We start from the raw sequence: 17281 nt of genomic DNA on the forward strand, positions 1-17281 counted from the left end.
TATTCAGACATATATGTCTATATATACCCCCTATACACATGTTCAGATGTCATGTCTGACATCCAACATGTCCTCAAAAAAGCACTGGCAGTGGCAGCCCCTGCAGCATAAAAAATGCTTGGCTGGTGAGAAGCCATATTCCAGTTACGAAGCTATTCAGAGAAATGATCATTTCTCTATAGCGGTCACCCTGCTATGGAAGGGTTTTGTCACCCTGCCATAGCAGTCACTGCCAGTTAACCCTACACTACACTACGGTCCCCTTACACTTAACACTTTCCCTACAGAAACTCAATTTTTGAAGCTAACTTAAGTGTAAAGGAGCACTCTAACTACACTAGATATCCCTTTCCTCACACTAAAAATAGCTAAATGACACTTTTAAAGTAAAATTAACAGAACTGCTTCCATTCTCTTCCATGTCCAGTATAACAATGCTAGCAATATGGCGGGGCGATCTTATATACTGGGGGGCGTATTCACTAATGATTGGTCTAGGGACTTCCTAGTCACTCCAATCACATTCCTAGCATTCTCCTGCCCCCTCAATTGGCTTTTGCTAATGGTTCTGGTCCAATCACGGGCTTTTAAAGCCCATTTCCTGAAGCATTGCATTTTGGGCAGTTCTGGTTGCCGAATTCCGAACTTTTTGGGCAAAAAGTTCTAAATTCGGCCGAACCTCGAACACCCAATGTTCGGGCCGAACCGATGGTGGACCCGAACCGTTCGATCATCCCTAATTAACACCACAACTGGATAATGAGGAAGCAGGGCATTGTAGCAGGGTATAAGGATTAAGATCAAGTACTATCAGGAACAACAAACAGAAAATGGCACTTCCAAGACTCTGGTACTTGGAACACTTGTTCTATGTAATCTCTTGAATACTCCAGTTTCCCTAGCAGTAGTTGTTGCTGTCCTTCTTAGTATGATCCCAGAGACAGCCATGTAAAGCAGTGTTTACTTCTTAGATGTACTTTAGGGTTTCTTTGTATCTTGAACATCTATTGTTACCCCATCACTAGTAACTTCATTTCCTATTTACAATTTCTTAGAATTATTTTGAGTACATTTTTTAAATTAAAGAATTTGGCTGTCTGTGTCCCATGGGGGATAATCCTCTTCACTTTCTGTCCTGGAGACGTAGCAGGTTTGAGAGAAAATATACGTAATAGGATGGCCCATCTGAATTGTCATTAGAACATTTTTTTCCCTATGAATGTTTTTTCCCTCACCTTTTTTCTAAAGACTGCGCAAACATTTTTTGATTCCCTGCTCCTGCCCCATCTATCTCTGGGACGACGTCACCAGGAGAAGCAGAGGTGTGAATCTCCACAGCACAGGCAGAGACAGAAATGAAAACCAAGAAGTTTAGTCTTACTTACATTTTAATTAATTAGTGGGTTTACGTTTACTTGCTTTATTGTTTAAGGTGTAAACTTTTTGCATATTTTTTGACAGAATGGGGAAAGGTTAGACCCTCTGTTAACTTTTTACTTGCACTAGTGACCATTGTGATGAAGAAAGAAAAATGGGAATCTAAAATATTAGGATTGTCCCTAAGGCTGGGTTCACATATGCTTCGGCCGCGCTTCACAGGATGGGGTCCGGTGCGTCCCAGTTCACCGTTTTAGGTGCACATCAGGTCCCAAATTCGCACCTGAATCGTAACCAAAGATGCACAGAACCCTTTTTAAATTTGGACCGCGGCTGCCCCGGAGCTGTGTGAACTGGTCACACTCTCCTGTCATGCAGACACGCATCCAATTCACATATGTTTAAACCCCGCCTAAAACAATATGAGAGAAAATCTTCAAATAGGAACCCCTGTTTCCGGGAACAACCATCCTTTCACTTTGGGAGATTTCCAAAAACTTCCTGTTGCACTTTTGGAACGGGAAGTGATAGGAAGTTTCCAAAAATGGTACAAAGATGGCAAAGAAATAAAATGGCAGGAGCTTCAATCCTTCCATAGTCTACCAAAAAACTATAAAATTATGAGGATCAACAGCGGGACAGGTGAGTTGTCTATCAAAGGCAGATTCATTTTTTTATGAAACAAAGAGTAGCTTAAAGGATATCTAAACCCAAGGCTAAAAATATAATAATTTCCAGGTACCAGTTCCTTAGATGTGGTGACTGCATTATTTTTTTATTATTAGTATAAGAAGTACAGCAAGTACAGACAATACCTATTGATCTTGCAAACAATACAGCATCCTTATCAGTTTCTGTAAGCTGAACAGAAAGTTCTAACAGCTTTATCTATCCTTTGTAAACTGCTGATCCCATCAACCTCAAATGTAGTGGACATGAACAAAGGCAGATTTGTTGGCAGTGTTGATTCACTTCCACTGCCCAAGGGCACCTCCTCTCTTTTTTTAGGGATGGGGTATGCACACACCTGTACAGCAAGAAACTCCACTATATTGTGACTCACATACTCCAGGCCTGAATCTTCTCTGTAACACTTATCCCAAAGCCCACCACCACAAAAAAATGAATGTCAACGTGGTTTACTGATTAACAACATGGGCAACAACTTGGCACAACAGTTTTTCAATTTCACATTTCCCATTTAACATTGCAGAACACATCATTGCCATCAACTCAATGTCTAGCCATCCTCCAATATGCTCTTACATGAGTCCCCCACCAGACTAATCACATCAGGAGGATTAGCAAACAGACAAACAATAGGCGAATAAATTAACAATGGGAGAAAGAAACTTGACAGTAAACACACAAAACTTTAATAAAAAGATTAAACATAATAGTCGGAGACCTCAGCATGAGGTTGCTTTGAGCAGACTATCTTCTGCTTAGAGTCTCTGAATCTAGGAGTTGGTTGAAGCAGTCAATGCTGATTTGGGCAAAGAAGCCTCAAATCTGTATCCAGGTCCTCCAGTCCTCAGAGTCTGTGTGTTTTGGGGAGACATGGACTTGAATCTGAAGTAAATCTACTCCAAAGGACCCCCAGGCACACACCTCCCAAAGAATAGAGCCCCCTCAAACACCAGGGCCCATAGTCAGTAGGCAAGAGGCTAGCCTGCAGTCCCTTCCAAAAGCCCCTGTTCTGGTTGGGTTTGTCACAGGCAGATCAGCAGCAAGCCTAATGTGTCCTGTAGTACAAAAATCACCTAAAAATGATACATTGATTTGCTGAAGACATACACATTTGATGACAGTTCCTTATATATCCCAGGGACTCTATTGCTGATATTTCTGTGCTAATTACTGGGTCTACACACTTGCTTTGGCTTTTATGAGAGGCTCCTATACTACTTGTTGTAAGCACTGGAATTTGCAAAGAGGTCTAGGCTCCATTTCTAATAAAAAACACTTCTGGACTGATTGGCCCTTTAATATGCCCTTCATTTAATTTTTTAAGGTTGTAAGGTATGTGGGTGGACACAAGTGTAGTTATGCTTTTTATGGTCTCTTCCACCTACTCTAATTATGAATATTTTAGGTGTGATTATATAATTGTGCTAATCTGCTGGAAAATCAGGGATTGTTTTCATGACTTCATAACAGAGTGTTCACTATTATGCAGAACAGATATTGATTGTGGCTGAAGTGGGTTGTTAGATTTCTAATCTGGTTGAATAGTGTCTGATTGCTACTCTGTTGCAGTAAGGAAGTCTTGTTACAGGTTTGACTTCTTTTTCTTTCCCTAAGTGCCGAGTGATCAGCGTAACAAAACTTTGTGGGTATTTCTATTCTGAACTGTGTAGATTTGAGGGCCAATTTGAAGACAACCCAAAAGCATAAAAATAAAGAAATAAAAAAACATTTGTTTCAGGGGGGAAGGAGAGACAAACGGCTGTAGGTGCTTTCTAGAGGTGGCCATCACAGGTGTTCCAGGTATGTATCTGCACTTCATACCTCCAGCAATGTATCCCCCCCTCCAAGTTACAAATTATCTTAAGAGCAGAACTTCAGCCTCAAAAAGGATGAAAATCAACAGCCCTTTAACAAATTAGAAAAACATCCTTTTACTGCAATATTCACCTTCAATCCTGAAATTTTCCCCGCACTACTTCTGCCTAAAGTTTCAAATTCTCATCACAATTCCCTGCAATTCTAAAGTGTAAAATGTGCTCAGGTGTGACCATACAAAAAATGTAATATGTAAATATAAATAAAGTGCAAGGTGTAAAAATAAAGTAAGATAAAACCGAATTATACCAGATAGTATAATTAGTTTGTATCGTACTTATTTACACCTTGCACTTTATTTATATTTACATATTACATTTTTTGTATGGTCACACCTGAGCACATTGACACTTTATTCACCTGTCATGTTACCAGATATTTTTGCACATAAGATTGTTGCTTTGCATATGTGATATTTTACCTTTATGTCTGTGAATGTCATGTCTTTACTCTCCAGGGGTCCTTCTCTGCTCTGCTGTATCGGCACTGCCGAGAATGAGCGCCTTTGATTTAAAAAATGGCACCAGGTGGCGCCATTACGTAACTGCGCATGCGCCCGCCCGGCTGAGCTTATACGAGCTTTCCCGAGCCTGCGCATGCGCAGTTACGATGTCGACCCACTGCAAATAACGGGCATTTACGGGCAGCCTGATTAACGGGCAGTTGGCAACACTGATTTGCCGGGACTAGTCCTGGCAGAGTAAGTTACCCGGGACAGTATCCTATTTGCAGGAACTGTCCAAGCAAAAACGGGACAGTTGGCAACTATGTTCCTGTTACATGTCTTCACAGTGTCTGACAGCTTTCTGCAGCACTGCATTCACTTGTAAGAGGGGCTCTGTGATTTGCTGGATGTTTGAATCAAAAGCACAAGATCCTGCCCCCGCTTCTGTCCTGCTTGAACACTGTTCCTGCTGCTGAGGCCAACCCCTCCGCCAGACTTTCCTAGAGTGTGCTCCATATGTTGCTGGGGGTTACGTCTCTAGGCTTGGCTTCTCAATTACTTCCCATGCAGGCCATGGCAGAAAGCCCCTGAGCAGAGCCTTCCCCCTTTTTATTGGAAGCACAGGGTGGAGAGCAGAGCCCAGAAATGCCTGGGAAATGTAGAGACTGGTTTAACCCCTTCCCACCTGGGCAGCCTGAAGAAACTAACCAACCTGTAAGCTCCTTCTTACACATTCATTTGTGTCTATACAGTTTGTCTGGAGGTCAACTTTAACCGCTTCAGCTCCGGAAAGGTTTTACCCCCTTAATGACCAGGCCATTTTTTTGTGATTCGGCACTGTGTTATTTTAACTAAGAATTGCGCAGTCATGCGATGCTGTACCCAAATACAATTGATCTCCTTTTTTTCCCCACAAATAGAGCTTTCTTTTGGTGGTATTTAATCACCTCTGCCATTTTTAGATTTTGCACTATAAACATAAAAAGAGTGACAATTTTGGAAAAAAGCACAATATTTTTTACTTTCTGCTCTAAAATATTCCCAATAAAAAAAATTAAAAAAATCAATTTTTTTTTATCAGTTTAGGCCAATTTGTATTCTGCTACATCTTTTTGGTAAAAAACAAAACAAAACAAAACAAAAAGCGTATATTAATTGGTTTGCGCAAAAGTTATAGCGTTTACAAACTAGGGGATAGATTTTTGGACTTTTTATTAATTTTTTTTGTTTTTATTAGTAATGGTGGCGATCAGAAATGTTTTAGCTGGACTGCGACATTGCGGCGCCGCCCAGACCACGTGCACATAATCAAGTAGATCTATAAAAATGATTATGCGCAACCGAGCCACCCTGCTGCAGTAAATGTGGGGCGGTCGGCAAGTGGTTAAAAGAAATAATGTTTTCTTTTTTTTTTTAAATTTGATCATTCTACTGATATATATTTTGATGCTCCGCTATTCTTCTTCAAGTTTTTATCCATGGCTAGATTTCATTAGGCACTTGTGATGCGAAACGCTACCTATTAAATGCAGGAACATCTAGAACATAAACAAAGGAAGCAAATATCTCTCTCTGGAGTCCATACCTTTCCTAATACAAGATAGGACTTTGCTCGCTTTGGAAACCACAGGTTGGCACTGCATGCGTTTAAGCTTATGATCCACCAGAACCCCCAGATCCTTCCCCACCATTGGATAGATAAGAAATCTCAAAACCCACTTCAGCCACAATCAGTTGCATGATTTGCTTCTTATTGCATAAGGATTTCGTTTCTCACTTATGAAATATAATTTTTTTGCATTAGCATTTCTGAAAAGACAGGTCCAGTGGGGTGGCTAGGTCAACTTGACATGGCTGAAAAGATATACTGTATGTACGTTTATAAAATTGGTAATTTATAGCAGTAACTCAATGCACAATGGGAATCGTGTTTTCCTCCAGAACAGGTGGATTTTACAACAGCTTTAGGACAAGAATAAAATCTGATATCCAACGTCCTGCATGTGTCAGGTTGTGCCTAATTAGGGCAAGTGTCTGCCAGTTCCATGAGAGCCTGGCGTATTAGAATAGTCATCCTTCTACATTCTCAGATAAAACCAGAGATATATATAAGGCTACAGAAGAAAGCAAACTTTTCTAAAGAAAATCTAGGAGATATCAGACAAAGCTTATAATATTCCTCATATTTTAAAGTTAGAAAAGGAAAAGGATATAAAGTCCAAGCCAAAAAATCCCCATGGATGACTACAAATGCTATAGAAAGAATAGGATTATAGAGCAGGATCCCCCGACATCGGGCACGTTTATTTTCTCTTCTTTTTATTTAACCACTTCTGGAACGGAAGGATTTTCCCCCTTAATGACCTATTTTGCGATTCATCACTGCGTTACTTTACCGGGCAAATGCACGGTCGTGCAATGCTGTACCTAAATAAAATTGATGTCCTTTTTTTCCCCATAAATAGAGCTTTATTTTGGTGGTATTTGATCACCTGTATGATTTTTATTTTTCGCGCTAAACTAAAAAGAGCGACAATTCTGAAAAAAAAAAAGAAAACAATATTTTTCACATTCTGCTATATGACATTCTCAAAAAAAAAAAATAATTAAAAAATCTAAATTTTTTAACATTTTAGGGCAATTTGTTTTCTGCTACATGTTTTTGGTAAAAAAAAAAATCACAATAAGCGTATTTTGATTGGTTTGCACAAAAGTTATCGCGTCTACTAAAGATTGTAATTTTTATTGTTTTTTTTTTTTTTTTACTAGTAATGGCGGCGATCTTTGATTTTTCGCGGGACTTCGACATTGCGGCGGACAGATCGGACCCCTAACTGACATTTTTGACACTTTTGGGGGGACCAGTGACATTACTACAGTAATCAGTGCTAAAAATATGCACTGTTACTGTAATAGAGACACTGGCAGGAAAGGGGTGAACACAGTGGGTAATCAAGGGGTTAAATGTGTACCTAGGGGCATGTTTCTAACTGTGGGGGGGAGTGGCTTGTGAAATGATCACAGAGACCTGTGTTCCTATATAGAAGGATCACAGGAGCTCTGTGATCATTCCAGGGAGAAGAACGGTCAGCTGTGTTTACAACAGCCGACCGTCCTTCTCTCTCAGTGGGGAGCGATTGCGGGTGTCAGACTGCAATCGGAGCCGCCTGCCCCGTGCATCGGCTTCCCCTTTGGTATTTCTTGACTAGTTGAACATGATGTTTGCTGTACTGGCCGATACCATGGCAATATGTAAATGAAATAATTTCCCACTAAAGCAATGCCTTAGATTGGTGGCACACCCAGTACTCTAGCAGGGAATCATTACATTTATGCCCATTTCACACTAAAAGTCGCGTGATTTTACCATGATTTTTGGTACAATTTGTTTGCCGCAATTTTCCTGGATTTGAACCAATTTTGGACCTTAAAACGCATTAAAATCTGCCCAAAGTAGTGCAGGGACTACTTTGAGGTCGTTGCGACTTGAAGTTGTACAGATATGAATGGTACTCATTTGAAATCATGGAGTACGACTTATCATGCAATTTTGCAGTCCCAAGTTGCACAAGTGTGAAAGGGGCCATACACATTGCCATAGTAGGGGCAACATAAACACCATTAATCCCACGCATGCACAGCTAGTTCAACCAACACGTGCATTGGTGTTCAGAGTGCTGGGTACACATGTGTGGGATTCATGGCACACCACTCAGCATTCTAGTGAGAAATCATTTTGTTTTTTGTTTTTTGCAATGAGCTTATAGTGGCTACTGAAGGCTACAGTCACTCCTTTCAATTATCCTCACTTGGGTATACCTAAAGTGTTACTAAACCCACAAGCGGAAAATCAGTCTGTATATGCAGTAAAACATGCTTGTTATACTCACTTAGGAACCTAAGGGGTTAATCCTCTGCATTGTGTAAAATTCTGTTTGATCCTGTCTTCTCTGATTCTCCCCGTCTTCCACTGTCCCATCTCTATCTCCTAATAGTACAGAGCCTTTAGAGTTCCCCTGCACATGCTCAGTTTGGCGTGTATTGCTAGAGAGTTTTTTTTCTTGGGAGGGTGCAAGTGATCAGCACAGGGCCAAGACAGAGGGTCAGAGGTCCTGCAGCCTCAAAGGACAGTCAGAGGAGAATGAAAACTCCTCCTACAGGATTTAACCAGACACTGATAAAAGTCACAATCCTGCTATATACTGCTGATGAGAAAAAGTATTTATCCGTTTATATTTACTAAAATAATTGAATTTTCATGTTCTGTGTACTGTGGGAGACCAGATATAGTGAATGCAGGCTCCTGGGTTTAGTAACACTTTAAAATAAAATTTAAAAAAATGATTATTAAAGCGGTAGTATACCGATTTTTGTGACTTTTACCTACAGGTAAGCCTATAATAAGGCTTACCTGTGGGTACAATTAATATCTCCTAAACCAGCATGGTTTAGGAGATATTTGCACTGCATACAGCCACTGGCGCTAGCGGCGAATGTGCTCTGAAGGTCCGGCGGACCTTCAGAGTTCCTTGCGGGGAAGTTGCCGGAAAGTTAATCCCCCGCACGCATGCGCGGGAGTGACGTCATTGCGGCTCCGGCCACTCACAGCACCGGAGCCGCTGAACCGGGCGGTGTCTGGGGGTCCGTGTCGGTGCTTCGTTTTAAGGTAAGTATTTCATAATGAGCTAGTATGCGATGCATACTAGCTCATTATGCCTTTGTCTTGCAGGGTTTTTTTTTTTTTTTTTTAGTATACTACCGCTTTAAATGCCACTAAAATGCCTCTCCACAGTGACCTTCACCTTTTAGACACTGGCGAAAAAACTGAGGTACTTCCTGTATGGGAGGAGTTATATAGGGGGGTCATCAATTCTGGTTGGTTGCCAGTGTCCTTCACCTATAGGTGGCCTATATAACCCATATGTTATGATTATGGCTCTGTGCCCTGTGATGTACGAAAATAAATGAAAACAAATAAACTAATTTGGGTACTGTGTTGCATAATGGAGCAATTGTCAGTCAAACTATCACAGCACTGAAAACTGAAAAATGGCCTGACCATAGAAGGGAATTACAGGCTGGTACTCAAGTGGTTAAATATCAGATGTTTCAAAAATAGACCCCATTATTTTAAGCATGGCAGAAAAAGAAGGTAACTATTTTATTAGTCCGTCAGCTGTTATTGTATACTCAGAGAAAAAGAAAAAAGAAGCATGATCTATGATTAATAACACAGACATCTTTAATAAAGCTTTGTCGTCACTGCCCTAACTCTATACCCTGATTGTAATTATTACTCCTGGTTCACAAATGCACTATTGCTCACTCTGTCTCCTGTACTCTAGTGGCAACTGACACATTATATATTATTCAAGATAATTGCAAAAGGTCTTTTCAATGGCTAAAGGTCATTTTCAGGGAATAGATATATCAACCTATTCAGTGCTATAAGGCTTTAATTACATCAGGTCCTGCGTTGTTACTGCATTCATAGCAGGATGCTTCGATAACACAGTTATGTGTTCAGGTGAAGATGTCACACTAATTACAGCTGTCTAGAAGACCTTGGCAATGTTTAATTTCTATGAACATCTGATGAATGTGAACTGTGAAAATTATAGAGAATTATTTTTTACAGTAACTATGAAGCCAATGTACTGCTGTAACTTATAAGGTCTGTAATACAGTGCAAGTTTTCACATTTTTTTAAAGCGGTAGTATACTCATTCCTTAAACTTTACACTATTTCAATTAAATCAGTGCATATAATATACATTTCTCTTTTGTCACTTCTATTGCTGATTGCGTCACCTGCGTATGTTTAGTTTACCTCGATTTTCCGGCAAGCTTACGCTGCTGCCAGAAAAATGTAGGGTCTATGCCGGGGCTGCATCATTTCCTTTGCTTGACGTCAGCCCCCTGCTCACGCGAGACTCCGCCCCCATTCTAAAATTCCTCCACTAACCCATGTGACACGATACTTCACAGGGGTGTGCTAGTGGAGAGAGCCGAAGACGAGAGGAGTAACTTCGGAGCTACAGTGAAGAGTAGACTGCGCATGCGCGGGATTTCGGAACTGAAAGCAGAATGATGGAGGAAATACTACCCAGAGCCTGGCAAGGAAACCACAATAAGAATGGCGGCGCTAAAGATGTGGAAAATCGCAGCAGAAAGGACCAAAATACAGAAGTAAGGAACATTTGTATCATATCATTTAAGGGCTATGTGATTTATAATCAAATATTACAGACTTACAATTGAAATTGAGAGAACGAGGGGCTGAGTATACTACCGCTTTAATAGTTATTAAAGCTGCATTCAACCCAAAACCAAAAATATTGTAATATTTTGCAGCTTACCAAACATTTCATGTGGTGGCTGCATTCGTTTTCTTTTTTTTTTGCTTTTTTCTTTTTTTGTTTTAGGCTTTTTCCATCTCTGTTTTCACCCGGTTATCTGGCCCGTAACACACCTCCTGTATTTGTGTGCCTTCACTCTGGATGAAGGAGCACAGCAGCATTGTCAGTCTGGGGGTAGGGGTGTGTTAGATATACTAAGGCTACATTCACATCTAGGCATTGCTATTTTTACAGGCGTTTTTAGGTTGACAAGTGACCAATGGAAAATATAAAAGAAAACTGTAATTTGCCAAAATAAGAAGCTCAGGTACTTTTTTGCATTTTGCTTAAGGCGACAGAACGCTCACATGTGAACAGGGGCCATTGAAATGTAGGTCATTTGTCTTGTTGGGCGTTTTTAGCAGAAAATTGCCTAAAAACGCCTAGATGTGAACGGAGCCTATATTCTTTATTTTCTATATTCTTTAGAAAGTGCACGTTGTGTTAGAATTTGTTCTTCCTGTTTCAGCTGTGGGAGGGAAGTCTTGGCATACACTGTGTGACAGCTGATTGGAGGAAAAGCACACAGAGGCAGAGGAACGAAGATACTTGCAGAGCTGTGCTATAAATAGCCCAGCTCTCTGCTAATCAATTTATAGCTCCTGCTCCGACACAAATTTTCAACTACTTTTATCTCATTTGTTGGAGAACTTGTCAGAAGTTATCATGCTGATAACAGAAGAAGGGAGCAGCAGAAAATCACAGGACTTAGTGCTTTGGAGAGAGATAAGTAAACCCTACAGATTTATGTTCCCAGGTCAGATTTCATGAATCAGGTTTACATCCACTTTAAGATTCAATTTTCACTTCCTTAAAAATATCCCACATGTGCTAAATACCTTACATCAGCAATGTGATGTCATCATGTGAAAAATTATGTTATTATCAATAAATTAGAATAATTGTGTGCTAATAATATCTTACTCACTTAAAATGATAATGGATAATAAATAATCCTCCCAAATCTATTTGTGTCCATATACTTAAACAATTCAAGAGTTTGAAGAAATAGATGTTAGGTGCACTGTGGGCTATCACCCGAAATTGTGCTAAAAAAGCAAACCTAAACCTAAATGCATAAATGTAAGTCCAATAAAAATCTATAAAAATTGAGAATGCTTGTCCTTCTAAAGACTATCACTGAGTAATTCCTCCATCACCACCCATGTAGTTTGCTTATCCTCATCGATGGACCCCTGAAGTGGCGCTCTGAAAACTTGTAAAGAATTACTTATTTTTTATAAAACACAGACAGAGGGACACACAGGATTATTAAACAGACTGTAGACAGGATATGAAACTTTAAATGAAACTACAGCAGCAGGAGAGGAGGAGGGGCACTGACATAGGAACAGACAGGCAGGGAGAGAGGGGGGAGAGAGGACAGGAGGGCTGCGGATGATGGAGGCACATAAACTGACCACAAAGTCAGGGCTCAGCAGCCATGGTATACCATAGTCAGTTTACAGAGGAGATGACATAGCCAGGCAGGATCAGCCAGGTATTTCAGGTGATACAAGGGGCCAAATTACACAGCACAAGCACTGTGCTGTATAACATGCTTTAAGGGAACAGGATCAACTTTTTTTTTTTTTTAAGTTAACAAATGCTTTAAAAATAAATGCTGCTGTTTGCTTTTTAAAAATAAATACTCAAAACAAGTATAAGGACTAAGCCCCTCCCCTTCATGACATTGTTGAAAAGGGGCGGAGCATAGGTTACCTTAAAATGATGCCCCCCCCACCCCCTGAAAAAAAGTTCTGCAGAAGGTGTATTATTGCCCAGATCACCATGTGAAAACAGAAGGGAAAAAGCCTCAAAAAGAAAATGAATGCAGCCACCACATCTAATGATTGGTAAGCTACAATAAATGCCATTTTTGTTTTTGGGTTTTTATCGCTTAATTTTGCAATGTCAATAAACTGTGAGAAAATGCAAGCGAAATGGCCATTGACAAAAGTCCAAAGTCCGTCAACACCACGAGCCTTAAAGACTACAGTCCTGAAGTTTTTAAATGTGCTGGATTATCTTGGCCTTGCCTTCACTACCAACTGGATTCATGATTGGAAAAAAAAAAACATGGAGCCATTTAAGGGCTCTTTCACACGGGCTTTCCGTGTGAGAGCTCCGCTGTATTCCTTTTTTTTTTTTTCACGGTCCGCATATCATCCCATCCGTTTGCGGATGATATGCGGACCTAATGTAAGTCTATGGGGATTGCGGATGTCAGCGGATGACACCACTGACATCCGATTTTCCTTCCTTTCCATTTTTTGAACGGAGAAAAAATAGGGTTCTGTTCCGTTCGAAAAAACAGAACAGAACTGAAAGGAAGGAAATCTGATGTCAGCGGATGGTATTCCGCTGACATCCGCAATGCCATAGACTTACATTATGTCCGCAAATCATCTGCAAAAAAATAGGATGATTTGCGGACATACGGAGCGCCCGTGTGAAAGAGCCCTTAGTCTGATATCCCATACTCCCAAATCAATGACTTTTTAATATTCCCCATGTCTGTCAAAACTGTGCCCACACCTATTGATCAATTTGAAGGGAACGGTTATCAGGAACCCATACATTATATTAGGCCATGCAACTGTGTATAATAAAAGTTTCCAGACTGCTGCCCTGCTTGTCAGAGAGATTCAACAGAGATCCTCATCATTGTGGTTCCTTCTGTTGACAGAATAATACACTGTGTGCTTCAATTTTTCCCTACACTTAGAACTGAACTGCTATCAGAGCAGAGTGTCAATTTGTCCTGTTCTAGTTCTTGGTGCTAACTTAGAGAAGGCAAACAATTCTTCCATTCTCTCCACTCCCCATCCTATAACTTCTGATTTTGTTACTATGAAACCAAGGTTAGTCTAGCCAGACATGTTCACCAAAGGGCACCTGTTCAAGAACAATTCCACCTTTCCACATTCAGCTAAAGATAAAAAGATCTATAGATTTCATAGATATGTAGCAGAGTGTAGGGCTCTTTAACTTGGGAGCCCACCCAGATGGATGCTAGGTGGAGTTTGGGGTTGGTTCAGTTGAATTAGCTAGGGAAGCAAATCAAGGAGGAACTCTACTTGCACGGGGCGCACCATCATGTGAGTGTTCAAAGTACAGGACTGTGTGCTCCCCTTTGAGAAAGCATTATAACTGCTCTCTTGTGGAGATGGGAGAAGAACATTTTCCATGGTGCCAATTTGAACTGTGTGGACAGTGCTGTATTTTGGCCAAGGCCGACAAGGCCCAGGCCTAGGGCGGCACTTTGCGGGGGGCATGAAAAAAAACCCCAATCCGTCCTCTGAGTCCCGGCTCCCATGTCTGCTTCCCCCGGCTGCCTCCCACACACACAGTCCCCGGCATGTTGTGGCACTTATCGGCATTCAGCAGTGAGTAAGGTAAGGGGCGCACTTTGCCAGGGAAGGTGGGACTGGCGCCCCCATAGAGCGGCTGGAGACTGGCCAGACCGACTTCACTTCATTCAATGGGTGGGGGCGGAGCCTAATACTCTGCCTACCCTCCTCCGCACGGCATCCTTACACACTAACTTCTCCCCGGGGCGGGGTCCGTCTATGTCGAGGAGGATGAGAGAGACGAGAGAGGAGGACAAGGGAACCCCCAGGCCAGGACAGAGGGTAGGAATCTAAAATCACTATTTTAGGTTACCGTCTGTAATCACATTTAAACTTTGTAGTAAATACATTTTCAATATGGACTGTTTAATGCTTTTGCATTGATTTTAGCATGCATGGAGCACTTTGCAGTACATTAACTTTCACTGAATGTGAATTGTTTATTGAGTTTGCATTGATTTCAGCATGTGCAAAGTGCTCCATGCTTTAACCACTACTGGACCGCAAGGTTTTCCCCCTTAATGACCAGGCCATTTTTGCGATTCGGCACTGCAATATTTTAACGAACAATTGCGCAGTCATGCAACACTGTACCCTAATAAAATTGATGTCCTTTTTTCCCCACAAATACAGCTTTCTTTTGATGGTATTTGATCGCCTCTGCAATTTTTATTTATTGCGCTATAAACAAAAATAGAGTGACAATTCGGGGAAAATTTTTTTTTCCACATTCTGCTATATAACACCCCCCCCCAACAAAATATATAAAAATGACAATTTTTCATCCTTTTAGGTCAATTTATATTCTGCTATATATTTTTGGTAAAAAAAAAAAACTCCTAATAAGTGTATTTTGATTGGTTTGCCCAAAAACGTATCACATCTACAAACTAGAGGGAGATTTGTCATTTTCATTTATTTATTTTTTTACTAGTAATGGTGGCGATCTGTATTTTTTAGCCAGACTGCGACATTGCAGTGGACATAGCGGACCCCTAACTGACATTTTTGACATGTTTGGGGGGGACCAGTGACATTACTACAGTAATCAGTGCTAAAAATATGCATTGTTACTGTAATAATGACAGTGGCAGGGAAGGGGTTAACCCAGGGGTGATCAAAGGGTTAAGTGTGAGCCTAGGGGAGTGTTTTCTAACTGTATGGGGAGGGACTGTGACCACAGAAAACTGTGATTCTAAATAGGAGGAAAAAGTGGAGCCGAACGAGGAAGGGGTGTGATTTACAGATGACAGGGTGGGTCTGAAACAGGAAGGGGTGTGGCCTTGGCATGAAGGGGTGGGTCGTAGTTAAATTAGGAGGTGCACAAGTTTAGTCTGGCCTAGGGCAGCACAAAACCTAAATACACCACTGTGCATGGACATTGGGACTCTCCACTGGAAGTCGTGGTACTCTGGAATAAACAAAGTGTATCACTGTAAAGAAACAGTTACTTTGTCCAATTGTTTGATTTTGCAAGTTTAAATATAGGAGTAAAGAATTCATCTTCCTATAAAAAAAAATGTGAATCCCGTCTAGACATTGATTGGTTAATTTGGCTCTACTGGTCTAATTGTTACATAGTTAGTGAGGTTGAAAAAAGACATGAGTCCATCCAGTTCAACCTATGATGTGTGTGTGTGTTTGCTTTTAGCCGTACATTGTATACCCCTGTATGTTGTGGTCTTTAAGGTGTCCATCTAATAGTTTTTTGAAACTATCAATGCTCCCTGCTGATACGACTGCTTGTGGAAGAGAATTCCACATCCTTACCGCTCTTACAGTGAAGAACCCCTTACGCACTTTAAGGTTAAACCGCCTTTCCTCTAGTTTTAGTGAGTGGCCACGTGTCTTATTGTATCTCCTTTCTCTGAATAGTTTGTTCCTTATGCTCGGGTCGCCAGTACAGTATTTGTACATTGATATCATATCCCCCCTCAATCGTCTCTTCTCCAGAGAGAATAAGTTCAGGGCTTGTAGTCTTTCCTCATAGCTGATGTCCTCCATCCCCCTAATTATTTTTGTTGCCCTTCTCTGGACTTTCTCCAGTTCCAGCACATCCTTTCTGAGGACCGGTGCCCAGAACTGGACAGCATACTCCAGATGTGGCCGGACCAGAGTCTTGTAGAGCGGGAGAATAATCTCTTTATTTCTGGAGTAAATCCCCTTTTTTATACATCCCAGTATTCTGTTGGCTTTGCTTGCTGCGGCCTGGCATTGCATGCCACTGCCAAGCCTGTTGTTTACCAGTACCCCTAAGTCCTTTTCCATCCTAGACTCACCCAGAGGTTCCCCCCCTAGCGAGTAGCTTTCTTTCTGGTTTCTGGCCCCCAAGTGCATTACTTTACATTTTTCAACATTAAATCTCATCTGCCATGTAGTTGCCCACTCCGTTATTTTGTTCAGGTCCGCTTGCAAGGTTTCCACATCCTGCATAGAAGATATTGGCATGCCTAATTTAGTATCATCCGCAAATACTGAGATTGTACTAGATATCCCCTCCTCTAGATCATTTATGAATAAATTAAACAGGATTGGTCCCAGGACAGAACCCTGGGGGACCCCACTTTCCACACCCGCCCAATCCGAGTACTCCCCATTAATCACCACCCTCTGTACTCTCCCCTGGAGCCAGTTCTCTATCCAGGTACTCACCTTATGGTCCATACCTATCTTCCTTAGTTTGTACAGTAATCGTTTGTGGGGAACGGTGTCAAAGGCCTTTGCAAAGTCCAGATACACCACATCCACAGGCTTACCTTTATCTAGGTGGCAGCTCACTTCATCATAGAAGGTTAATAGATTGGTTTGGCACGAACGATTTTTCATGAATCCGTGCTGATTAATACTTATAATACCGTTTTCATTACTAAAGTCTTGTATGTGGTCCCTTAACATCCCCTCCAATATTTTGCAGACTACAGATGTTAGGCTGATCGGCCTATAGTTACCCGGGATATATCTCGGCCCCTTTTTAAATATTGGTACCACGTTGGCTTTTTTCCAATCAGCTGGCACCATACCCGTCTGTAAACTATCCTTAAAGATCAAGAATAATGGTCTGGCAATCACCTGGCTGAGCTCTTTAAGAACCCTCGGGTGCAAGCCATCCGGTCCCGGGGATTTATTTATGTTAAGCTTCTCTA

The 17281-nt window shown here is 41.1% G+C and overlaps 1 protein-coding gene across 2 annotated transcripts in view; it reads right to left on the reverse strand.

Annotated features, from left to right (window-relative positions):
• Nucleotides 1-17281, reverse strand: part of ADAMTS12 (ADAM metallopeptidase with thrombospondin type 1 motif 12) — a 788736-nt gene that overhangs the window by 14837 nt on the left and 756618 nt on the right. Inside the window, exon 24 of one of the 2 annotated variants that reach the window (XM_082272462.1) lies at nucleotides 4926-5036. The exons of the other annotated variant lie outside the window; for it this stretch is intronic. Within the exon in view, the coding sequence (XP_082128588.1) occupies nucleotides 4939-5036 (98 nt within the window). The 3' untranslated portion in view covers nucleotides 4926-4938. Of the gene's footprint in view, nucleotides 1-4925; nucleotides 5037-17281 lie in introns of those variants that run through there. 2 annotated transcript variants of the gene reach the window in all.

Source organism: Pelophylax lessonae (genome assembly GCF_965119305.1).
Source record: "Pelophylax lessonae genome assembly, chromosome: 1".
NCBI lineage: Eukaryota > Metazoa > Chordata > Amphibia > Anura > Ranidae > Pelophylax > Pelophylax lessonae.